We start from the raw sequence: 27,253 nt of genomic DNA, 5'->3' as shown, positions 1-27,253 counted from the left end.
TTCCAAAAAAACATCAAGTCGAGTTTTGAAACTCCCTAATGTTTTACTGTCTACCACACTACTTGGTAGCTTATTCCACATGTCTATCGTTCTTTCTGTAAAGAAAAACTTCCTAATGTTTGTCTTAATGTTGTATAGCAATAAAATGTGAAAACTTCCAAGGGGGAGAAAACTTTTTATATGCACAGTAGAATAGTATTTATTTACGGAGTTACTACCAGTGTGATTGCCACTTTCCAGCTGACCTACCAGTCTTATAGACTTTGAAAATGTTTCAGCTCTGATTCCGGAGTGTTTTAAATCATATCCACTAAGCTGTGGCAACACAGAATGGAGCATAGAACTGCTCTGCATCAATGAGAGCCTATCTTAGTATCATTGGACACAAGCCTGAAGGCAACAGCGAACAGGGTACCAGCTTAATGCATGGCACACTCATGTAGTCACTAATACAAGTAATACAGGGCCAATTCATACTTCTGGCCAGGTTTATACTTCACACAACGTGATGTGTGCTCCAGCAGACACCCCTGCTACGCAAGCATTTTACTGTTTATACTTGCGCGCATACTTTACATAAATCTGGAAGAAGAGATAGTATCACGGTGAGAACAGGTTCAGCTTCGCTGTGTTGTGAATTGCCTGGAACACCCATTAAATTCCAATGACACCTTACCGCAATATCTCTGAAAAGGATGTTTAATGATTAAATCCATCAGTCCAGGGATGTGTCCATTCCAGCTAACATTGGGCACGAGGCAGAAACAATCCCTGGACGGGGCCTCAGCTCATCACAAGGTGAATACAAGCACTCACATACACTAGCGTCATTTTAGTCTCACCAAATCTACATATCTTTGGAAGAAACCGGAGCACACTGAGGAAACCCAGTAGGAAATCATGTAAACTCCAGGCAGAAAATACCAGCGACGTGATTCCCTGCAAGACAGCAGTGCTACCGCTCTGCCACCGTGTCACCCCCATGTGTGTAATTATCAACAGTATTCATTATTTAAATGAAATTAACGACTTATCTGTAAAATGTAACATACATACTTTAATGAATCTCATCATGAAAGTGATATCAAGTATAAATCTAAGGATTCTGAATGTGCAGAGAGTTGGAATATCACACATTTAATGTGTTCTGTGTGGTGATCTATTGCTGTTTGCCACTGCTGTCGGTTCAGGAGGAAGCCCCAGAAAAAAAAACAGCACAAAAGATGGTATGTGAGACTTTTAAAATGTATCGTGTCATTACGATCGGGAATATGCGACGCTTGAATATAAAAGCACCACAAATGCATCTGTATGTTGGCATTTTGCTTCACCACATCGATCCATTCATCAAACATTGAAGCGCGCACATCGATCCTGTAGGATCCGCATGGAGGCTTTCTGTCATATTTAGATAGTAAACAGAGACTCTAACATCACATTCCAACTTTTATCACATTGTGCCCCCCGACTTTTTGCTGGTACTGCAACTTGCACACGTGTCACGTTAATTTCTGAGGACCTGCTCAGAGGACGCATCAAATGATCACTGGGAATTCGTGGCAGTCATGATGCGTGCGCGTCCGCGTTCTGAGCGTGAAGTATAAACGAGCCCTAATAGACCTCACAAGCACCTTCACTCCATGTCTGACAGGATTTTCTTTTGGGTGTTCCAGTTTTTTACCCACAATCCAAAGACATGCAAAGGCATACATGAATACATTTTTCTAAGCAAACGTATATATAAAAATATATTAATGTTTTGAACTTTTCTGCACAGTAACTTTTGCAGTATAATGAGTCTAAATCATAGCAATTATTTATTTCATGTTGTCACAACATCGTTTGTTTTGGCACATAGATGCTGCCATTTTATTATGTGATTTTGGACGGCGCTGCATGTGTGATCCCTTAAATACTGATACTCTTTGACTTGGGTAAAAAACTCATGTAAAAATGTAGCTTGATTTTTCTGTGTCAAATTTCTGGTTTTTGAACTTTCAGCTTTTCCCTCTGACTTTGATTTCTGACTAACGACTAGGGTTTAATGCAACAGGTTTCATCTTCAATAGGATTCTGGTTCTGACTATGTTTCATCTCCTACGGCCTGTTGTATAACGCTGTGCGTAGAATTCACACTAAAATGAGGAAATGTGCGTATGCACACACACTTCCCCTTTATAAATCTCAACGTACGTGAAATTTAACACACGTGCACATGCCTACAGCCTCACCCCGATTCCTTCCAGAATTTAGCATAGTTGAATAAGCAAATCAATATAAACAGCCCCTTCTGTTCAGTGTTTTATTAAAAGACAATGGCAAAAGCTCATGGAAAAAATAAGAATTTCACCGAATGTGAAGTGGAGGCAAGGAAAAATATACTAGTTGTTGGCTTAAGCAGTGGTATAAACAACAAAAAGAAATTGATGAAATGTGAAACAATTTAGCGGAGACACTCGAAAGTTTAAGTTCAGAAAGTCACATAGTGCCAAAATAAAAAAGACGTGGTCAGATATCAAAGTCGCCGTGTAAAGGTGAGTCACAGCCCACCGTCTGTTTATTCTGTTTCAGACAATATTACAAAAGCTGACATCCCATGCCGAGGACACAAATCTAGGTGCTGCTGAGCCTAGCATAACTTAATGCGGTGACTGCGCACACACCTCTGCCTCAGAAACCACTGGGGCGACCATCTGGCTGTGTGCTGATGGACTGTTCTAGAGTCACAAAATGCAATAATGGATGCTGTAAGAGATGTGTCCAATGAACTAATGAATACAGTATAAGGGTTGTACTATGTGATAAAATTAAATGAATTGGTTAAAACGGCGGTTCTCAACCTGTGGGGCACGCCCCCCTAGTGCGAAGATGTGAAAAAAAGAAAACAAGAATCGAAAATATGAAAAATACATCTATTGAAACAAAACAAATTAACTTATCCTACATTCTGATACTAGAAAAATAAATACAGAGTTAGATAAATGTGGATAAACGTTAAGTAGGTATAATAAAACTTGTAGCGGTGTATCGGCAGCAAAAAAAATAGGAATAAATTTAATCAGGGTTTCAAAAAAACGTTAGGGGGGCCAGATTAAAACTGTTATGAAAACTTGGATCGCAAATACTTAAAGGTTGAGAAACGCTGGGTTAAAAAATAAATGCTGTTTATCTGTTTTTACATTCTGCTAATTATATTCAAGCAAAGTTTCAACACTGTCCGAATTGGCTCATCATTTGGTGAGTCAGGGTCCTGTTCATCATACTGCATCTCTTCAGGTATGGGCAAGAAACAATTGTGTGCCACATTATGCACCAGGCTACATGCTTGAACAATACAACAAACTTTCTGTGGACTATAGAGCAGCACATTAATAGAATGAAAATGCTTTCTATTTACACAAGAAAACTCTTTCTCTGAAGGTGCCTTTATAGTGTAGCATTGGTGCTAAGTGCCACAACAGATGGATTCTCTGCTCTTTACATGGCTCTATGAGTTGACTCGCTATGCTTAAAAGGCCTGCTTGCCTTTTGACACACTAGTTGGAAAAAGCACCTGTGACTGTGTGGAGATATCATTTTTATACGCTCTCCTGCTAAAGATGATGGAATGCCAGGTCATTCTTTTGGTGACTCATTCCTGGCTGATGAAATTTGTCTAACTGACCACTCCACGAATTGCACTTTGATGTTCCACAGTTCAACCACAGTGTATGAAAATCTTATATATCTGGATGATAAGCGGACAATACTGTCCTATACTGCTGGCATGGTGTGACTTAGTGATGTGTGTGAAACACCCAGTTGGCTAAAAACACGAGGGTAGACAAAACTTGCAAAGGAGCAGGTAGAGCACAATTCCTCCTTTGTAAAGCTGGTGCCAGTTCAGTACACAGAACCAATAGGATAGCTTTTAGAAATCAAAATCGTCTTAGAAGCCACTCATCATCATCTGTAGATACTAATTTGTAGCTTCTAATTCTTCCATTGGTGATGTCTTCTAACAACGTTAAAGCAACTATGGCAGTTGGAACAGTTTGGCCAATCCATGCATCATTATATTGTTACAGAACGATTACAATCAAGGGCTTTAAATTTGTAAAAGATATACAATTAATTTTGGAGCATTTGATAAAGCCTGTGTCATGGATGCAAATCTAAAAAACAGAAATAGTAGCATTGTTTTGATGCTGAGTGCCACCCAATTGTAAAATCGAGCAGATACTAGTGTATGCACGGTCTGAGGCTGCGGTAATTTGTGCAAGGCTTTATGTTAAGTTTAGTTTTTATACATCTTGAAGTGTGTGTGGAAACAGGTGTATGCAACATTTTTGTGTGTGAGTACCATTTCTACATTGAACAACCTGCTCCTCTTCCAGCCTTCAGGCTGAATACATTCACTCACTCTTGACTTAATCAAATGGTTACTACAGTCACAAACATTAACTTTTTCTGGTAAAGAACTGAACAAAATACAATAAATTAAAACAAATTCAAAACTATGTATTTATCTTTTCAGAGAGAAAAGTGCATTGATTACTTACCATTCTACCACAAGGGCAGGATTATTAAGTATGATAGTGACCAGCCTTGCCCCCCAACATGGGGGACGAAACCACAATGTTTGGACAACCTTCTCAGCCTGGGATTGAACAGACAAAAAGGTGGGACTGTCCTTGAGCACCAAAATAAGATTTCCAACCCGTTCATCTAAAGAAAGAGAGAGAACAAACAATGAGGCCCAACATATGAGAATACAATTACATTAGAGAAAAAACTGACAGAAATATTTCTATTATAAACAAACAAGTACTATTGGATGTTTCCTACTGTATGTTTATCTTCTGTATTTATGTATTCTCACACAACAAAATAAAAAGACAGCTTAAAGGAATACTCCAGCCAAAAATGAAGACAGGACTCCTGACCAATGAATATGACAGAAAGGCAGGTCATCAGTTCAAAAGGTGGCTCCACTGAGGATTTGGTTTCTTGTTTATGTTGTATGCAGGTTACTCTCGAAATAACTATTAAACAATATTAAATTTGCAATATTGATTTGTACATTTTGAGCATACAGATGGATAACTGACATGTGGATTATGCAACATGAATATCATTCATTTTCTTCTCTCCATTCTGCATGAAAACATGAAATTAACATTTTCTTTGCCACCACTAGAAACTATATGGGTTACATAACACCTTAAAAATATACTGTAATTTTTGGGTGGTGTATTCCTTTAACAATGAAAATTATTAACCAATTTGAGTTTAACATATGTGTGTGTATTTGAGTAATGAAGCCTTGCAAAACTCAGGCCTTCACATTCACTACTTCTTATAATGTGGACACTTACAGTGTTCTATTGCAGTTACTTACTATAAAGTCCAAAATTCTGAGAGAAAGATTGCGCACAGATAAGCTCGAAACCGACAGAAACAAAGTAGCGCAGTGAGGCTGCATCTTCATTGGGGTCTCCTGAGCAAAGACCTTGAGACGGCAGGAGAAAGAAAGGGAATAGCCTGTGCCTCTGAGAGAAAGAGAGAAAAATAAATAAATGAACATGCTGACCTCATCATTTCAATTGAAAATGATTTCATCTCTATTTGCATCATGTCTTGACTGTTCAAACTGAGTGTGTCAGTGAGATCTTTATTGATAAAACTAATAGTAAGTTTTAGACATTTTAAAAGCTTGTATGCACAATTCAGTTTAGCTCATTCTTATAACATCCATTTCCACTTTTAGACCCAGAGTGCTAATCCAAGTTTTTCTGTACAACACTTCATTAATGATACACTTAGAGGAGTTAAGCAGATGTAGGTAGGGGCAGAGTGGTCATTGGGAGCACCTGGAGATTTCCTGAAGCAATGTTTCCAGGCTGGTCGAGCTTCCATGCACAACCTTAAATTCCCTAATTCTCATAAAAATACACATACAAACCCATAAAGAGATAGTCCCTCCCCAAATGGTACAATTCCATGAGAGTGAAACAAAAACTAACCATCCATCCTTTCATCCATTTTTTTAACCCACTCCCCGCATTTTACCATTTCACAATGGAAACTAAAGGTCAAGTAAAAAAGAAAGGCGGTGCTAAGAAAGCAAAAATTGAATAAAAAAATGGCTCTGGAGGAGGATGCATCGTAATTTATGGAAATATCAGCTTTATTTAGAACAGGTGAGAAAAGGTATCATTTGTTAACTTTACAGCATAGCATTAGTTCATGACTTCAGCAGCACTACATTCTTAAAAATAAATGTGTCAGAGTGGTTCTTCAAAGCGATACTATAGGGAAACCATTTTTGGTTCCCAAAAGACCCATCCACATGAAGGTTCCAGAAAGAACCTTTATTTATTTAGATCCATAGCAGTACAGTAAATAGCCATGGCTAGATTGTAACAGATTTGTAAAATACCAACAGCTGATGATTTAAAACAACTGGCGCTGTATACAATAACACAGGCTAAGTTCAGGTTTTCTTAAACTGTTAGTGTCCTGCTAGGTAGCCAACCAAACATTACAGAGTTCAGATTTCTTCTACATATTAGGAAGCTTTTTTAAAGCACAAACAACCAACTTCATATACAAAGAACCAAATATAGAGAAGGAAGCTACAACCATAGTCCAAAGATCTTGATCTGTTTTTCTGCTCTCACCCCTAACAATCCCCAAGACAGAGTGTGTTGCTGACGTGCTAAAAGAGATTAGAATTATCAATCAAGGGTACAAAGCTCAGGTTTCCTTTGTTCTACAACGCAATCTTCTTGACCATGGCAATTTATTGTTTCTATATCTACATAAGTGCATTGAAAAGAATAATATTAATAATAATTCATTATATTTATATAGAGCTTTTCTCACTACTCAAAGTGCTTTTCATATAGTCGGCCACTTCAACCTCCACTAATGTGTAGCATCCACCTTATGATGCGATGGCAGCCATTTTTGCACCATACATTATCTATTAGGTGGTGAAGTGGTGAGAGAGAGATAGCCAATAAGGGACAGGGGATGATTAGGGGGCCAGAATGATTAGGCCGTGGTTGGCAATTAAGCCTGGACATCGGGATACCACTCTACTCTTTACAACAGATGGCCTGGGATCTTTTAAGACCACAGAGAGTCAGAGCCTCAATTTTATGTATTATCCGTCATTTTAACAGCACAGTATCTCCTTTATTGCATTGGGGCTTTGTGATCCACATTAAGACCACAGGGCTTAATGCAGACTTCAGCAACAGCTCTTCCAGCAGCAACCTAAGCTTTTCGTAGATGGTCTCCCATCCAAGTACTGGCCGGGCCTGAACATGCTAAGCTTCAGGTGGATTACCTACTCTCAAGTGCATGCAATATGACAGAAAAGAGACAACTAATTTAGGAGTTGCATGTCTTGTTTCTTTTGTTGTTAGTTATCATAATGGCCTAGTAACAATACTACCCCTCTCCCCCAGACTGGGGGTGGGTTGGTCTGTATCATGGGCTGAGAGACAGTTCCACTCCACCCCTTGATATAGGCATACATTATAGAAACAGAAAAGTGTGTAACCATCAATCATTTACATATGTAAGCACATATACCTATTTAAATGAGCAGTAACATATCCATAAACCTGGCTAAAACGTTGTAGAAATAGGTGTCATGTAAAGTGGGTAAAGGAGTAATACTGACTGCATTTGAAAATCAACCATTCCATTAACTCACCATCATGACATCAGCAATCTGTTTCCACTGATCCAGTGTAGGATCGGCTCCAGTGGGGCAGTGCGCAGAGGTGTACAACACAATTATGGATTGTTCTGGTACTGACTACAACAAGAGACCAAGATAGAAAAATAACATTAAAATGAATAAGGAAAGATCAGCCTTGTGACATGCAATGACATCTCTTAAGTACCTCCAAGAAATGCAACATCTCCTCAAGTGCCAGACACCGCTTCTCTGGGTCCCAGTAAGGGTAGGAATGAATATCCTTTATCTTTGTCTCTTGTAGTGTGCTCACCACAGCTTCTGGAAAAATGAATAACACAAAGCCAGCAGAGTAATCAGTTAATCTGTCTTGCTGGACTGTGTATTCTAGCTAAGTATTACCACCTCACAATGGAGATTTCAGTTAGGCTGGTAAGAGCTCAAAGATCTACCATAAAATTTGCCTCCACCAGCACATGGCCATGGAAATTCAATGGTAATGTCATAACAATCGCACAAAACATACCAACTCAAACAAAAATTACAGACCTTGTCAATGTTATTTTTTAAATTAAAACCTAGAAACATAAAATCCTCATCAAGTTAATGGCCAAGCCAGAAAGAAAAAACAAACTACATGGGTTTGTGATGATGCTGGTGTTGCTCCATGCTCCTATCTTTCCTTTGAAAGCCTCTTGAACCTGACACCATTGGTAATGTAACCAGATGAGCTGGACAATGAGGACCAAATAATACAAGGGAAAGGTGCAAAGTGCAAAAGTGTTTTTATTTAAAACAGTCAAAACCAAACAGTGATCAAAATAGTGCAGTGCAGTTTCCAAAATTCCCATAAATAAATAATCCATTAAAACAACAAGTGGAGAATAAAATCTTAATAAATAATTCCATTTAAAAATGAGGTTAAAATACTGGCTGGAAGCAGTCCCTTCTTTAAAAACCTGGTGCTTTCTTGTTTCTACCTGGTGGCTCCCCTGGTTTTCCCATACGGGCCCTGCAACAGGGGAGTTGCCCTATCTGCAGGTGCAGCTGCCTTCTTCTCTGGTCCAATTGCCTTCCATTCCCCAGCTGCATAGGGCTCCAGCCGGACCGAGAATTGGGTTCCCCAGTGGCTGGGACGCTCACACTGGGGCTCAACTCTCCCAAGCCTCTCTGACTGCTGCTGCCTTCCAGCGCGAGACCTTCCACTCTGATGGTCACACCAGCTCCTCCAAACTGCTCAGCTGGAGTGACCGCTTCATTCTGCCCCCCAAGTGTCGGCCTAACACTCCTCCTTAGGGGCTCTCCTACCAGCTGCATGCAACCTTTAGGGAGCCTGCTCTCACTTGCTTGCACTGGCTCTCCTTCTCCAGCCTTCTTCTCCCATAACCTCCATCCTTCTCTTTTTTTAGATCTCCTCTCTGCACTCGCCTTTCTCCTATTTATAATGGGGAAGTGGCACAGGTGTGGCAATTACCAGCTCCCGGCATCAATAACGGACACAGGCGATCCAATACCCGTGCACTTCAGTGTGGAAACGCCCATGCCCGCATCTTTCCTGGGAACTGTTCTGGCTATATTACAACACCCCCTCTAAGCCTCGAGTGCGGCGATTATTTAAAACTGGCCATTCCTTCAGAGCCGCGGACCCGCTATATCACAGGGTTCTCCTGCAATACCCCAGAAACACTATATCCAAAGGAGAGTCAAACTGAATAGAATAAACTTGGAAAATTATTCATTTGATTGGCTTTTAACAACAAATTAGCAAAGTGGATATTTTTTTGTTTTAAGTTGAAGGTCATTTCATAAACATATAAAACTGTTACATTTCCTATTCTAGGCCATCCAATATAAAGTTACCTTCAGTATTAAAATAAAAAAGGAGTGTTTTAAGTTAATGTGTGACAGTCCTTGAGCTTTACTGATTACAAAGGCAAGACAAACTGAAAGAGCCCATTGCACTAACAATAATGGTCTACAGTACGGTTAAGAAGAGAGAAGAAGAGTTTTTGAGATTTAAGGGCTGTTGCAAGGTGCAAAAAAATGAATATTTAGTAATGAATAAATCAGTGCTGTCTACGCATTACAGGCAAACAGTGAGTATCAAGTCTGCACTCACTTACTGAAATTTCACCATATGATTCATTGTTTCATTGTGAATGCACTCTGGAGTTGGTGAGGACTGGTGTCTTTTCCTCCAGATTTTTTGAGTTATCCTCTAAATATCTCTATTGAGACTTGTTTGCTTTGGATTGACTTTCTATTACAGGCCATTGCCTTTTGCCTTTTGTATTCCATGGTGCCTTTTTCTTGTGCCTCTGAGCATTTTGTAGAAATAAACCTTTTTATGTTTATAATGATTCTGGAAGTACTTTCAGAACTTACTGGGGCTGTCCCAGTTCATGACAGCATGAAAATTGATTAGTGTTGACAATGTAATACAAAGCACAAGATCAACATAAAAGTTGAAACTAACTTGAGTTTATTTTCCCCTAACCAATACTACTATAGAATTTAGATTTTATTTTCTTGGAATTCCAATACCTGCCGCTGTCTCATGTTGGGGGGGTTAGGGGTTGTGAATGGAGCCCGGGCACAGACAGGCAGACACGTTCATGTCACCCACAAATACGTTTATTTACAATAATAAGTCACAAAGTGCACCACAAAACCCCCAAAGTTCCCAAAGTCCTGGCCACACAATGCCTTCTTCAGACCGCCTCCTTCCCTCTCCTCTAGCTCAGTCCACTCCACTCCCAATTATTTCCCCGAATGAAGGGAGACAGCCCCTATTTTCTTCACCCGGATATGCCTCCAGGTGCTCCCCGGCAATCATCCGCCGACACGCCCCTGCATGGCGGAAGTGCCGGCTGTACTCCCAAAAGCACTCTGGATGTCTCTGCTTCTCTTCCCCCCAGCACTTCCTGGTGTGGTGGAAGCGCTGAGGTCCAAGGTTCCCAAGGCATTGGGGCACCCCCTGGCGGTGACCACGGGTCCCTACAGGGTTGGGCTTCCATGTCCTCAACCCATGGCCTCCAAAGCAACCAGGGTGGCGGCCCCCACGTGATCCAAGGTGGGCGCACGCCCTCTTCCGGTCCCTCAAGTCATCGCCCCTGGCATCCCTGACAGGGTTTATGACTAAATACAGTGCATCCGGAAAGTATTCACAGCGCATCACTTTTTCCACGTTTTGTTATGTTACAGCCTTATTCCAAAATGGATTAAATTCATTTTTTCCTCAGAATTCGCCACACAGCACCCCATAATGACAACGTGAAAAAAGTCTACTTCAGATTTTTGCAAATTTATTAAAAATAAAAAAAATTGAGAAAACACATGTACATAAGTATTCACAGCCTTTGCCATGAAGCTCAAAATTGAGCTCAGGTGTATCCTTTTTCCGCTGATCATCCTTGAGATGTTTCTGCAGCTTAATTGGAGTCCACCTGTGGTAAACTCAGTTGATTGGACATGATTTGGAAAGGCACACACCTGTCTATAGAAGGTCCCACAGTTGACAGTTCATGTCAGAGCACAAACCAAGCATGAAGTCAAAGGAATTGTCTGTAGACCTCCGAGACAAGATTGTCTCGAGGCGCAAATCTGGGGAAGATTACAGAAAGATTTCTGCTGCTTTGAAGGTCCCAATGGACACAGTGGCCTCCATCATCCATAAGTGGAAGAAGTTTGAAACCACCAGGATTCTTCCTAGAGCTGGCCGGCCATCTAAACTGAGCGATCGGGAGAGAATTGCCTCAGTCAGGGAGGTGACCAAGAACCCAATGGTCACTCTGTCAGAGCTCCAGAGGTCCTCTGTGGAGAGAGGAGAACCTTCCAGAAGGACAACCATCTCTGCAGCAACCCACTAATCAGGCCTGTATGGTAGAGTGGCCAGACGGTTGACACTCCTTAGTAAAAGGCACATGGCAGCCCACCTGGAGTTTGCCAAAAGGCACCAGAAAGACTCTCAGACCATGAGAAACAAAATTCTCTGGTCTGATGTGACAAAGATTGAACTCTTTGGTGTGAATGGCAGGCGTCACGTTTGGAGGAAACCAGGCACCGCTCATAACCAAGCCAATACCATCCCTACAGTGAAGCATGGTGGTGGCAGCATAATGCCGTGGGGATGTTTTTCAGCGGCAGGAACTGGGAGACTAGTCAGGATAAAGGGAAAGATGACTGCAGCAATGTACAGAGACATCCTGGATGAAAACCTGCTCCAGAGCACTTTTGACCTCAGACTGGGGCGACGATTCATCTTTCAGCAGGACAACGACCCTAAGCACACAGCAAAGATATCAAAGGAGTGGCTTCAGGACAACTCTGTGAATGTCCTTGAGTGGCCCAGCCAGAGCTCAGACTTGAATCCGATTAAACATCTCTGGAGAGATCTTAAAATGGCTGTGCACTGACGCTTCCCATCCAACCTGATGGAGCTTGAGAGGTGCTGCAAAGAGGAATGGGCGAAACTGCCCAAGGATAGGTGTGCCAAGCTTGTGGCATCATATTCAAAAAGACTTGAGGCTGTAATTGCTGCCAAAGGTACATCGACAAAGTATTGAACAAAGGCTGTGAATACTTATTGTATGTACATGTGATTTCTCAGTTTTTTTATTTTTAATAAATTTGCAAAAACCTCAAGTAAACTTTTTTCACGTTGTCATTATGGGGTGTTGTGTGTAGAATTCTGAGGAAAAAAATGAATTTAATCAATTTTGGAATAAGGCTGTAACATAACAAAATATGGAAAAAGTGATGCACTGTGAATACTTTCTGGATGCACTGTATGTCATGTGACCAGCAGTGGATGTAAGACCATAAACTATGTGACCACAACAATACAGAAATGGTTACAAACCACCTAAAAACACAAAATGGCACATCAGCACATTCATAAAAATTTGTAATGAGTCCAAAACAAGTAATACTTATGAAAAATGTGCAAAAATGGGCTCCCTGGGATCCATAATGCTGATCACAATGCTTTGACCTCATTATAGATAAGGTGGGGGTTGCTAATAGACTTCCACCTACTGTTACACTCTGTTAAAACTAGTCACTATTGTAACAAGCATTTCAAGCCAGATTATAATAAATTGAATAAACAGGCAGACTCTTGATCCATCTACACCAGGGGTCACCATCTCCATTTCTAGAGGGCCGCAGTGGCTGCAGGTTTTCATTCTAACCATTTTCTTAATTAGTGGCCTGTTTTTGCAGCTAATTAACTTCTTTTGAATTAATTTTAATTGACTTATTTTTTAAGATCTCTTCCCCTGAGTTTCTTCATGTCTTTTCTTAAATGGCACCCGAACAGAAATTAAACTTAAAGTGAGTGAGCCAACAGAAGACCAACTAAGTCAGCATCTTAAACTCCAATTAATTTCACTCCAACCAGTTGCTTAATTAGATGTCGATTCTTGTTATTAATTAAACCCACTCTTCAATTCTATGGCTTGTTACTGCTTTCATTGGGCAATAGCAGAAATTTCTGAAATTGTTGATTTTCTCTTTTCTAGGAGCATTGCTAAAATGTTTTGGGGACCTGAGCAGATCAACATTCCTGAGACCTTCATCTTTCTTTATTTTCAGATATTGTATGATGGCCATAGAATGCTGGTCATGCTTTGGCTCATTTTGTATCCCATTATTATTTGATAGCTAATTAAATAAAAAAAAAAAACAATTGAGGGATCGGAGTCTTCAAGAACAAGTTAAATCAAATTAATTCAAAAAGAAGTTAATTAGCAGCAAAAACATGTCACTAATTAAGAAAAGGGTTAGAATGAAAACCTGCAGCCACTGCGGCCCTCCAGGACAGCAGTGGGGACCCCTGATCTACACATTCAATAATTCAGTCCATTGCAGGGCAGATTCAGACAAACACTCCCACTCACTCAGAATGGGCCGATTTACTATCACATAGAATAAGGGAGGAAAATCAGAGAACTTGGCAAAAAAAGCAGAGACACAAGGAGAATATGCAAAAACAACAAAGTCAGTAACCGGGGCTGAGATTCAAATGCACTCAAAGACACTTGAAGTATACGACAGCAGTGCTAACCACAGAATACAACACACTTAAACCTGAGCATGTAAAAGACAGACACAAGAAGGGGTTCTAAGAGTGTATATTAATAAAAATAAAAAGAAGAGAAAAGTGTTGAATATTAGTTTTGGATATAATTAAAAGAACTGTTTCCTAGGAAGCAGTTGGCAGGACTACTAGACCAGCAGATAGGAACGAAATTTTGTGAACCAAAGAAACTGTGTCAAGGATGCCCTGGAGATGCGGCTTTAATTAATTGCAATCACACTGACAGAAATCAAAACAGCTTGTAATGAAAAAATGTTTACGCCATGTTGAAAAAAATGCCTTGTACTTGAGCTTTCATATTTAAATGGAGTCTCGTTCTGCTGGGTGCAAGCAGACTATGAAAAGTGGGGAACAGAAGAGAGCAGAGGACAGTAAAGGAGAGGACATGTAGGCACAAGCATACCTTACAAATTAAACTTAACGCCTTTGGGTCAACAAAAATGTAACATTTGAGGTGAATGAACCTTCCTCATCTTTTGAGAAATAGCCATGATACCTGCTCAGACAAGCAGAAGGAAAGAGACGTGAAAAGTAATGGTAAGTATGCCCATCAGTGGGGCTGCAGTGTTAGTTATGCAGTTGTACTGATTGGGATATCTCGGTGAAGACTTTACATGTATGTTTTAAAAAGTACTTACAGTTGATGAAAATGTATAATGGTGCAAAGTTTGGATTTACTTACAGAACTAAGTGTCTGACGCTTAAAGAACAAACAAATCCACATGTGAATAATTCAATGTAGAAGTAAATACATGATGGATATGATGTAGCAATTAACATTTCATTAAATCTGCCATTGAAGGCTTCAAGGCACAAAGCATTTCTGATAAATTTTGGAGCATGGCACGATAAATACAAATGAATAAAAGTGCTATAATTCTAAGAAATGTCGAAGACTGTAGGTTTTCTTTTCAACCAACAACTGCTTTTAAGTAAGAACATAAGACATTATGGAGGCCATTCTGTCCTTTCAGTTTGTCAGGTCTAGTAGTTTTCTAACCAGACCATAGTCATCAGTTGTGAGTGTTGGGGGCTGAAGCCTATCCCAGCAAGCATAGGGCACAAGGCAGGAACAAACCTTGGACAGGACACAAGTCCATCACGGGGCGAGTACATACACATACTCCCCTCGCCACACACGCACACCCACCAGGGCCAGTTTAGTGTCGCCAGTTCACCTGACCTGCATATCTTTGGACAGTGGGCAGAAATCCACATAGACAAAGGGAGAATATGCAAACTCCATGCAGAGGGGGACGGGACGTGAATTCTGGACTCCTTACTGTGTGGCAGCAGTGATACAATACAGAACAATACAAAACAATACAATTTATTTTTGTATAGCCCAAAATCACACAAGAAGTGCCACAATGGGTTTTAACAGACGCTGCCTCTTGACAGCCCACCAGCCTTGAATCTCTAAGATACAACCGTATTAAGTGCCACCCATATTCAGTTTGTTAGATTTCCTAATATCTTCCAAGTATTTATTACAATATAATAAAATACAACTTAGGTTTGCATAGCACTCTTCACAAGTGCTTATTAAGGGCTATCAGAGTATCCCTTTCTACCACATGAATACCCACAACACCTTACATGAAGAAGTGCTTCCTGTATTCTGTCTAAAGAACTTTAACTCTCTTAGCCAGTCACAGTAGGACATGTCCTTTAGTTCAAGAATTGACGTCTATCACAATTAAACTGTTATTCCACAGTGTCAGTTTCTAGTCAAATATAAAACAGCTTATTTACCTTTTATTAATATCTTTCATTTTATGCACCATTTTTCTGATTCCAGTTGTTAAAATGTCATTTTTATTTGAATTCTTTGAATTAATAAAACTGCTAACTAACAAGCAAACTAAATGACACATTGCGGTGTTCTTCCTGACTATTCAGGAAAATCAGAAAAAGCCACCTAATGAAATAAGGAGTTGGTTTAAATGTATTGGCCCCAAAATCCATTGGAATAAAACATGGAGCTATCCATAGATCAAACCAAAAGTTTAATACACAATTGGAACAAATGCAAACTAAACGCCCTGTTTTCAGGACAAAAGACACATCAAGAAAAAGCTATTAAGTGAATGGAGACCAAATGACAATTAAGGTCTCAGCTTCATCAGGAAGCTTTATGATTTTGGACTTTCATTAAACCACACAACTTCTCATTGCTATGTTAGTGAAATATTTGTAGATAAATGTAGAATAGAAAAAAAAAAAAAACAACAAACCACTCTACCTCAGATAAAAAAAAAATCTCTTCTGGTGTATGAAGTTAACTTACCATCACACTGAGCAGGAACATAGACAACCCAAGGCCGGGAGCCACCTTCATTGTACCAATGCTTTAACAGTTCGGCCCCTACACGAACGGCACCAATCCCACCAAGAGTTTGCACTCCCCCTGTCTTTGGAAAGAAAACAGACATTGTCACCAACATGGTGTGATAGCAGAAACGTTTTTCTTATTTTACCAGAATAAACAAACACAGGATGATAACATAGAAAAATGAAGTAAAGCAAGTTTGAGAAAAGATAAAAATGGTAATGTATAGTACTGTGCAGTATATACTGTACACAAGAAAGTTTAATAGGCCGCATTCAAAGGCAATTTTTAAAACATCAAAGCCTGATTTAAAATTTCAAAGATGATCTAATCAAAGTTATAAACATAGGAGAATATTTGGAACATGTTACAGTAAGGGTTGTCTTTGTCTAATATTCTATTCTACTTCTCTGTTTGGTATTGTGCCTGTGGCACATGCGCACTGCAGTTACTTTACCAACATACTGTGCCTACCCATGGATGGACATGAGAGTAACTGGGACCCTTAGTGTTCAACAGTCGCGGACACATGGCCTCTCCACCTCAGATTTCTTTGGTGAATGCAGTTGTGGAATTCAGAGTGCGTGGATGAAAGAGCAAAATGTCCGGAGGGAGAGGCTGCACAAGTGGCTTTAGTCATCACAACTGAGACAATTGTGTTTCCTCCAGTGCACCCTGTTACTAACCACTGGAATAAGAAGGATCACACCATGGGTAGATGGAGGTGCTAAAAATACAATAACTAAACTTGAAGATTTGCGACACCATCATTTTGAGTTTAAGTGAAGGCTCAGAATCAACAATGGTATCAAAGACGAGAGAAGTACAGAACGACTCTTGAGCTGTCTTTCATTTTAACTTGAAGGAGAGTCAATGGCATTGAAGTGTGAGAAGCAGTATGGTATATCAGAGTGAGAGACGGCTGACAAAGGTATGAAAAAAAGCTTTAAAGATCTGTGATGAGAAGGTCAAGTGGGTGACTTGCGAAAAGGAATAGACGTAACATGACTCAATAGGCATCAAGGGGAAGCAGTGCTGTGGCGCAGGCATGTGGGGAATAAGGCACAGAAATTCAAAATCCGTTAAGTAACGTCATACGGCACCTTCCCTTAATGTCAATATCAAGGTCAGTAGTGAAGGACTGCTGATTAACATGTATTTTAAAAATCATGGTGTTCTGTCATTTATGTGACACTTTTGTTGTGAAATATATTTTATGCACATTACCATATATTATGGTGCAAAAGCTACTGAAGAAAACTAATCTTTCAGTTAGGTAACCAGATAGTAATTGTTTATCTGCTTATGAAAAGACCATACAACATTAGAACAAAGTAAAATAAGCATTCATTTAATAACAAAGTACAGTAATTAGAATTTCTTTTGTTGCCCAATAATCTATTAATATTTTGTGAGCAAAGATGACTAGAGCATCTCAGGGTAGCTTTCCAAACCTCTCCTGGAGGCACTGCAGCCATTCCATGTTTTGAACAAGGCGTGTTACTGGTGTCATTTAACAAATGAATGGGTATATTCGATAGTAATCATAAATATTGGGGTGCTTTGAGGAGAGGTCTGGAAAAGACTACGTTCAAGAGACCAAGAGATCGTCTAAAATGGCTTGACTTGATGTTTTTTTGGAAGAAATAAGTGGATATGACTGGCAAGCTTTGTTGGGCTGAATGGCCTGTTCTCGTCTAGAGTGTTCTAATGAGAGGTGAGAGGACCGTGGGCATGGGCCACTTCTAGAAATGTTAAAGCCAGTGCATTGCCCCCTAAAAGAGAAGCCAGTAAGCTTTCTAAAGGCACAGCTAATAACTTGGTTTATCATGAATTTTGAGGTTGCATTTTTTAAATTAGTTTAATTATAAATATGTTTGACTGAGATATCAAAGTTTTCCTTGGAGTGCATCCTTTGTCTTCAGCATCTCTGTCTAAACTTCTGGAACAAGAAATGAACAAAGAATAATGAACTGAAACCGTGACCCTCACCAGAAAAGGTGGTTTGAGACTCTGAGATAGGAAAGTATGATTATATTTATCAAGTCAAAAATACTATCCAAAATACAAAATCATATCCCAAATAATAATTTTAAAAATCAAAGATTCTAAAGTAAAAGTGCACAAAAAGAGACATAAAATGTACTCAACAAAAATTCCCAAATGGGCCAAATACATTTAAAATTTTCTAGAAAATGGCATTAGAGAGGCAGCTAATAACTTACTAATGCCACTGCAAAAAGCTGTGGCTAGCTAAAGACGTTCGTAGTCCTCTCACATGACTGCAGCACCTGACAGGACTAAATGAAATGGTGTCCCCTGCTCCTACACAATCAGAATGATATTGACCATATAAAATGGTGGAAAAACTAAAAATACAAAAAAAAAAAAAAGTTAAAAGGACAAGCATAAAGGATGAAGGAAAAAAAACAACATGACACAAATAGAGGCAAATAATTGATGCATCCCCTGCAGTCATAAAGAAATTTAAAGGAACTGAGCAAGTTTAGTAATGGACACTGCAGCCAAAGACCCAGAAGGGGTCTAAATCTGCTGAATGGTAATTTAAAAGTCACTTCCTTAAGGTGCTAAAAATCCGGCACAAGCTCCAGCCATATGAGAAAGTCTTAAAGGACAAGCTGCAGCTAAGAGGCAACAAGCAGAAGAGATTGGAGTATGTGAAAGATCATAAAACAATGAGAAACAATGAGTGGTAGAAAATCATAGGGAGCAGGGAGTTCAGTTTTTGAATTTTTGGTTCACAAAGAAGTCCAACACATCAAAAGTAGAGTTGGCGAGAATGGCACGGTGGCACAGTGGGGTTCGCTTCCTGGGTCCTCCCTGTGTGGAGTTTGCATGTTCTCCCCGTGTCTGCCTGGGTTTCCTCTGGATGCTCTGGTTTCCTCCCACAATCCAAAGACATGCAGGTTAGGTGGATTGGCGATTCTAAATTGTTCCTAGTGTGTGCTTGGTATGTGTGTGTGCGCGCTCTGCGGTGGACTGGTGCCCTGCCCAGGGTTTGTTTCCTGCCTTGCACCCTGTGTTGTCTGGTATTGGCTCCAGCAGACCCCCGTGACCCTGTAGTTAGGATATAGCAGGTTAGATAATGGATGGATATTAATAACTGTTTGCAGTCTCCTGTGCACTACGGTGGAGACTGTTTCATGGTCTGGGGATGCAGTTCATCCAACAGTGTAGGGGATTTGGTCAAAATCAATTAAAAACTGATTACTGTGAAAAATAAACAGATTTTGATTCATCATGCAGACACTTACTGGAGCAATATAATTTTTAACACAATAACAACCCACATGCACTGTAAACAAAATGAAGATCTACTTGGAGAGGTATTCTGCAAATGGAACACGAACAGGGCTCAGAGCCCTGACCTCAACATAACTGAAGCCTTTCCGGATCACTTGGGTAGGGAAAAGAACAAAAAAGCAGCCGAAGTGAAAAACTGACTTATGTATAAGAAATCATGCAAGATGCCTGGAAGAATCTACCACAGAACAACTTTTCGAACATTATACACCAGTGTACCAGCTGTAGATGAATTGCTTCAGTTTTGCATTCTGATGCAAATGCTAATACCTCAGTGTCCATATCACAGAGGATCCAACCTGGTGCAAGCACACTGACACCTTGGTGAAGGAGGCATGATAACATCTTTCCCACTTCAAACGTGTATGAGATTTTAGGCTGCCCACCCTCATACTACAGAATCTCTATACATCCAGACGTGATGTTTTATTGTCTGGTTTGGAAACTGCACACTGCAGGACTGCCAGGTTCTGCAGAGAGTGGTGTGGTCAGCAGAACACATCTGTGGGTGTGCACTCTCTAACTTCCAGGACATCTATGCAAAGTGACCAGGGCAAAGAAACTGATCTGAGATATCAGCCATACCCAACAATGGCCTCATCTCCATGCTGCATTCAGGGAAACACAGTCCACTGCCGGAAGACCAGTTCAGAGAGACTGATGAGGAGCTTCTGTCCAGTCAATCCGCATCCCTAAACGAGGACAGTGCCTAGGGCTACATCAGCATTCTCAAACTCCAGTCCTGGAGGACTGCAGTGGCTGCATGTTTTCATTCTAACCCTTTTCTTAATTAGTGACTTCTTTTGGATTAATTTTAATTGACTTGGTTTTAAGGTTTGTCCCGCTGAATTTCTTCATTGTTCCTCTGAATTGCTTCATTTCTTTAATTCAATGGCACCCAAACAGAAATGAAAGGTGAAGTGAGTGAGCCAACAGAAGACCAACTAAGTCAGGGCCTCAAACTCCAAGCAATTTCAGTCCAACCAGTTGCTTAATTAGATGTCGATTCTTGTTATTAATTAAACCCGTTCTTCAATTCTATGACTTGTTGTTTCTCTCATTGTGCAACAGCATACATTTCTGAAATTGTGGATTTTCTCTTTTCTAAGAGCACTGCTAAAATGTTTTGAGGACCAGAGCAGATCAACATTCCTGAAACCTTCATCTTTCTTTATTTTCAGATATTCTATGATGGACACGGTATGCTGGTGATGTTTTGGCTCATTTTGTATCTCAATATTGTTTGGCAGCTAATTAAGAAAAAAGGAAACAATTAAGGGGCCTGACTTTACAAGAACAAGTCAATTAAAATGAATTCAAAATTCATTCAAATTAGCAGCAAAAACAGATCACTAATTAAGAAAAGGGTTAGAATGAAAACCCTGCAGCCACTGTGGCCCTCCAGGACCGGAATTTGAGAACCCTGGGTTACATCATGCTCTATTGTTAATACTGTTATATTATTTATTTATTTATATGTTTTATAGCATTAATATAATGCTGTCATTGTACATACTAATATTTATTGATTTATACAGTTCATTTACTATTTATTATCTTTTTATATTCCTCTAAAGTACTGTGTTGTAATTCAGCAGCTAAGCATTTACACTACATATTGTGCTGTGTATAATTGTAAGTGATAAATAAAATACAATTTGTTTTTTTTGTTTTTTAAAAAAACCTTCTTGTTACCTGTTTGTGTTTGTCCTAATGCTATATATAGTTTTGGTCATAAGCAAATAAACAATACCTGACCAGATAATTAGCATTAAAAGTCATTTTCAAGTGTCCTTAGGGACTTTAAACAGTGCTATATATTTATCTGCTTTACTGAAGGCAAGTGTGACTAAATAATTTGTTGTGATATACAGCAACAAAATAATTCGGTTTTGCTACATTCATTCTGCATTTACCAGTTGAATGACATTACAAAGATATTCAGTTGTCTCATTTTCACATTCTAAAGGAACCAAACGTGGCTTCACTTTCTGCCCCTTTCAACACAAACAGTAACCATACTGATTGCAATAAAAGGAGTATTTAAATGTTCCATTGAAATAACACAAACAAAACAAAAAAATATTAAAGTGACAGTAGGGAAGCAGGTCCTATAAGAGACATTACCCGATTTTGCACAATAGCCGGACTACCCTTGCCCAGCGCCAACTCTGTTGCACTCCTTGTGAATTCTGAAAGCCCCAAAGGGGGCAAATATCTTGTTGTCATGGTAGGATCGTTCACCACCTGCAGAATGACTTTTCTAATCACAGGGTGCACAAAACACTCCCCATCTTCTCCCAGGTACTCTGAAAATAAGAGATTAAGAGAAAATATTTAAAATAATGTACTAAAAAACAGAATTATTTTGATGAGTCACAGGTTGGAATTCCTTCTTTTATGGGACATTTACAGAAAGTGGTGACTCTGTGACCATAGATATCAGAGTTGTGATTTTTTACATATATCATTTTCTGTAACCGTTTCCTGTTTTGCAGATGATGTCATTTCTGGTGTCATTTTATGTTTCAAACGGACAGATGGCCACAACATTTAGAAGACTATGCAATTTCGATACCTTTGCTTGATACTTTCCTTGGATGACAATACGTGCCAATATGGCCTCGCTGAAAGGGAGGAGACTGCAAGACGCCCATTTACTTTAACGTAAAAACCTATAAAGCAGTCATTCGCCCAGTCGCCCTTTACGGATGTGAATGCTGGCCAGCGAACGTGAAACACAAGAAGCTCCTCCACACCTGAAAATGAAGATGCTCCAATGGTCAGTAGGGCTCACATGACTTGACTGTGTCATGAATGAGGGAGTCTGACAGATGATGGGCGTTGCACCCATTCCTGGGAAGATGTCTGGGGCTTGGCTCCGGCGGTATGGTCATGCCATCCATAGTGCCAATGACTCATTAGTGGAAACCACACTTTATCCCAACCCACATGACCACATGGCTGACTGGAGAGCCAGTGGATGGACTGAATTAAGGACAATATGAAGCACATCGGAATTGTCCCAGAGGATGCTCTTGACCATGCCAAGTGGAAACATGTGCCGGACAAAGAGCAAATTATAGTAACATAAGGTATATTTGTCCACTGCATACTGTACATAATTGTATACTGTTATACATACTGCTCAAAAAAATTAAGGGAACACTAAAATCACACATCAGATCTCAATGAATTAAATATTCAAGTGGAAAATCTTTACTGAGTAATACTGTGCAATTTGCTGAAAACAAAATGATGTATCAACGGTCAATGGAAACCAAAATCACTCACCCACTGTGGGCTGAATTCAACATCATACTGAAAATCAAAGTCAAAAATTAAAATCACAGGCTGATCTCACAAGCTAACAATTAACGTGACTCAGTAGTGAATATTGCCCCCATGTGCCTGTATACACTCCCGAAAACATCTGGGGACGCTCCTGTGACGGCAGATGGTGTCCTGGGGAATCTCCTCCCAGACTTGGATGAGTGCATCAGTGAGCTCCTGGACAGTCTGCGGCACTACTTGGTGGAGTCGGATGCACCGATGCATAACACACCTGAGGTTGAAAATAGGATTCAGGTCCGTGAACATGTGGGCCAGTCAATGGCATCAATGCCTTTGTCATCCAGGAGCTGCCTACACACTCTGGACGCATTGTCTTGCACCAGTAGAAACCCAGGGCCTACTGCACCAGTGTGAGGTCTGACTGTGGCTCTGAGGATTTCATCTAACAGCACCAAACAACAATCAGGGTACCAGTGCCTAGCATGTGGAGGTCTGTGTGACCCTCCAAGGATATACCTCCCCAGACCATCACTGACCCACCACCAAACCAGTCAAGCTGGATGATGTTACAGGCTACATGACGTTCACCGCAATGTCCCCAGACTCTGTCATGTCTGTCACTTGTGATCTCATCTGTGAAGAGAGCTGAGTGACAATAGCGGAGCTGCCAATTGTGATATTCTCTGGCGACTTCCAATCAAGCTGTTCAGTAATGGGCAGTGAGCAAAGGTCTCACTAGATGACATAAGGCCCTTATGTCACCCTCATGGTGTCTATTTTTGACAGTTTGGTCAGAAACATGCATACCAATAGCCAGTTGGAGGTCTTTTTGTAGGGCTCTGGCAGTGCTCCCCCTGTTCCTCTTCACACAGTGGAGCAGACAATTGGTCCTGCCACTGGGTAGATGCCCTTCTATGGCCCTGTCTCCTGGTACCTCTTCCATGCTCTTGACACTGTGCTGGGAAACACAGCAGACCTTAATGTGATGGCACATTTGGATAAGCTGGACTACCTGGTCAACCTGAATTGGCTGCAGGCAATGCCTCATGTTACCAGTAGTGCATATACATTCATCACCTTTGCTATGAAACCCCTAAATAAGATCTGGCCCAACAAATTTGCTTCAGAATTTGCATAATTAATTGATGAGGGTTCACCTGTGTGCAATCAAAGTGTCACATGACGTCTGTATAAATAGACCTGTTCTGAAAGGCTCCAGATTCTGCAACACCACTAAGCAAGCAACATGAAGACAGGTCGGACAACATTTTGGAGAAGTATACATCAGGGAAATGTTATGAAAAACTATTCAACCTTTGAATGTCTCTTAGAGCACCAATACATCTATTATAACAAAATGGAAAGATTACTGCACCACTACAAACCTTACAAGAGTAGAACACCCATCAAAACTTATAAACCGGCCAAGTAGGGCATTAATAAGAGATGAAAGAAAGATACCAAGGATAACATTGAAGGACCTGCAAAGATCCACAGCGGAGACAGGAGTATCTGTCCATACTGTAGAACCACTTTAAGCCGTACACTCCACAGTGTGGGGCTTTATGGAAGAGTGATCAGAAAAAAGCCAATTCTTAAAGAAAAAAAGAAAAATAAGAAAAAAATGTTTGCCAAGAAGCATGTGTCGGACTCCCCAAAAGCATGGAAGGAGGTTCTCTGGTCAGATGAGATTAAAACTGTGCTTTTTGGCCATCATCAGAAATGCCATGTGTGATGCACACTCATTACCCAGAGAACACCATTTCCACATTGAAGCATGGAGGCGGCAGCATCATGCTGTGAGGATGTTTTCCATCAGCAGGGACATGAAATCTGTTCAGGACTGAAGGAAAGCTGGATGGCACTAAATACAGAGAAATTCTTGAGGAAAACCTGTTTCATTCAGTCTGCCAGAGATTTATAACTGGGATGAAGGATCACCTTCCAGCAGGTCAATGACCCTAAACATACTGCTAAAGCCACACTGGAATGGTTTATAAAGGAAAACATTTAAACGTCTTGAAACGGCGTAGTCAAAGGGCAGACCTCAATCCAACTGGTCATCTGTGGCTTGACTTGAAGATTGCTGTATATCAACACAACCCATCTAACTTGAAGGATCTGGAGCGGTTTTACCTTGAGGAATGGGTGAAAAATCCCAATAGCTGGATGTATTAAGCTAATAGTCCCCCAGAGACTCGCAGCTGGAATTGCAGCAAATGGTGGCTGAACAAAGTATTGACTTTAGTTCCAGGTTGTAATGCGACAAAACAGGACAAACACTGAGGCACTGTAGATAGATTACATAAAATGTCTCACAATCTGAGTACTAGCAAGCTTCTGTAAATGAATGTTAGGATATTACAAGCGTCTTAACCAAAATGTAGCTGATTAATTTTTTAAATATTTTTTTTAATATTTTTTATGTAACTGTTATTGATGTTATCGTACTCTTTGTTAGTTTAATGCATTCCTTTCTTTGTCTGTTGAATATATTACTGTCTTTGGAAAGTAATGAAGGTGAAATACTATTATAAATACAGCGTAAGACAGGGTCATTATACTTAATTGGTATAGATATTTCATAATGACTCTTTGAAATATGGTCTGCAAATAATAAGAACAAGCGTCTTTCTTACTGAGCACCATATATGTACATGAAAAGCAGAGTAAAGGCAAAGTATGACAATAAATTCAACCCAAGATGTTAAATAATACATTATTCACTTAATAAAGTCAAGTCAAAACCAGTAACCATATGCTGTCTGTGTGTAGTCTGCATGTTCTTGTGGTGTTTAAATGGAGTTTTCTCCTGGGATTTCATTTTCCCATTTGATTAATTGGTGACTCTAAAGTGGCCCATCAGGTTTGAATGTGAGTATAACTGGCACCCCATGCAAAACTTGTTCCTTCCCTGCGCCTAATGGGATTGGCTCCAGTTCCTCAGTTCAAATGGGTAAGGAAATGCATGGATGAAAATGTTAAAAAATATACATGATCATTAAACATGAAAATTAAATAAATAAAGTTATCATCCATCCATTATCCAACCCGCTATATCCTAACCACAGGGTTACGGGGGTTTGCTGGAGCCAATACCAGCCAACACAGGGCACAAGGCAGGAAACAAACCCCAGGCTGGGCGCCAGCCCACTGCACAAAGTTACAATCATTTTCTTCTAATTAGACTATTTCCATGCAAATATCTTTGTTAATTACTGCACAAGAATTTCTTACTTGCATTTCTTAATTGACTTAATAGTAGCAAAGATAATGTATACAATATGTTTTTAAGGTGGAGGGCAAGCGTTCAAAAAATATTTGCACTACTTTGATCGTTTTACTTCATCCGCCCATATATTTTGAGGAGTTGCTTAACCCAGGATATGGTCTTGGGGCCAAAAGCTATCCAAATAGTAGTTGTTAAAGTCAAGAATAATAATAATGCATTTTGTTTATATAGCGCCTTTCCCATACTCAGAACACCCGTTTATAGCCAAGCACATTCAAGCACTGAGCCACGTCACTTGTGCCGTGCGGTACATCCATTTACCTTACCACCTTTACCAGCCCTGACTCGAAGAAAGCTGAGCACATACTGGCAGCATCGGGCGCAAGGCAGGATTCGGCGTAGGACTGTAGTTTACTAATGGGCGACTACCGAGACTTACTCTAACCGGGCTAATTTCAATTGTTTGGTTGAGTTTTGTGGAGGCGGATGGACTGCCCATCCATTTGTTGAGTAATGCTTTCGCGTTTTTGTTAAAAATTTGAGCTGTTTTGCAAATAACCGTAATTACTACTGTTTATGGCAGCATTTCGGGTTCCCGCTTTTATTTATTTTTGAAAACTCGTACAAAGAAAGAAATAACGCAACAAAGTTCGATGGAGATTCGTTTTACCGTCGCCCCAGAGGAACACCTTTCCGGGCTGTCTGTCCATCCCAAAAGCAGCACGAAGTTTGCCATTTTCGCCGGGAATTGCAGTGGGGGTGTCCAGAAACACCGAAAGAGCCGACATTGTCTTCTGCTGGATGCTTGATGTTTATATCCGCATAATCTATGACCTTATGACTTAGCCGTTCTGTATCAGTATTAAGTCTGACACCAGAAGAAGCCTCCCCGCGCTCTCTGTTTACAACCGTAGTTGCTTGGCAACAGCTACCAGGTAGGCAGCGCGCGAGTAAGCTGATCGGGAAGCAGGCAGAGGCTGTCGGAAAAGGCCGACGAACAGCACACAAAATGACCCGATAACTGGACCACTTCGAGTGTTACAGGTCTGGTGTAAACGTAGGGCACATCACGACAGAGTAACCAGTTGATTTATATAAACTTCTAACCACGGGAGCATTGTTCACGTGATCTCGTGTTCGCATCATTCAGCGTGAGTTGAAATGCTTAATACTGGGAGTGAACAAATTGCTGCAAACGTGTAGCATCTAAAACTGCTTAAAAAACTACAACGGAAAACAAAAAAACACAATCGATTGATTAACACTTTAAAACAAGGG

General features: G+C 40.2%; 1 protein-coding gene across 1 annotated transcript in view; it reads right to left on the bottom strand.

The window, feature by feature from the left end:
• LOC120539755 (aspartate aminotransferase, cytoplasmic-like) overlaps nucleotides 1-26,831 on the bottom strand; it is a 40,306-nt gene extending 13,475 nt beyond the window's left edge. Inside the window, exons 1-7 of the mRNA XM_039770135.1 lie at nucleotides 26,646-26,831; nucleotides 21,577-21,758; nucleotides 16,084-16,207; nucleotides 7,902-8,014; nucleotides 7,709-7,813; nucleotides 5,381-5,531; nucleotides 4,542-4,707 (exon numbers count right to left, since the gene is read on the bottom strand). Of these exons, the coding sequence (XP_039626069.1) occupies nucleotides 4,542-4,707; nucleotides 5,381-5,531; nucleotides 7,709-7,813; nucleotides 7,902-8,014; nucleotides 16,084-16,207; nucleotides 21,577-21,758; nucleotides 26,646-26,763 (959 nt within the window). The 5' untranslated portion in view covers nucleotides 26,764-26,831. The remainder of the gene's footprint in view (nucleotides 1-4,541; nucleotides 4,708-5,380; nucleotides 5,532-7,708; nucleotides 7,814-7,901; nucleotides 8,015-16,083; nucleotides 16,208-21,576; nucleotides 21,759-26,645) is intronic.
• Nucleotides 26,832-27,253: the final 422 nt, after the last annotated feature.

The sequence above is a fragment of the Polypterus senegalus genome, chromosome 11 (assembly GCF_016835505.1).
Source record: "Polypterus senegalus isolate Bchr_013 chromosome 11, ASM1683550v1, whole genome shotgun sequence".
Taxonomy (NCBI): Eukaryota; Metazoa; Chordata; class Cladistia; order Polypteriformes; family Polypteridae; genus Polypterus; species Polypterus senegalus.
The sequence above is the reverse complement of the archived record's forward strand: the minus strand, read 5'-3'. Positions and strand labels throughout refer to the sequence as shown.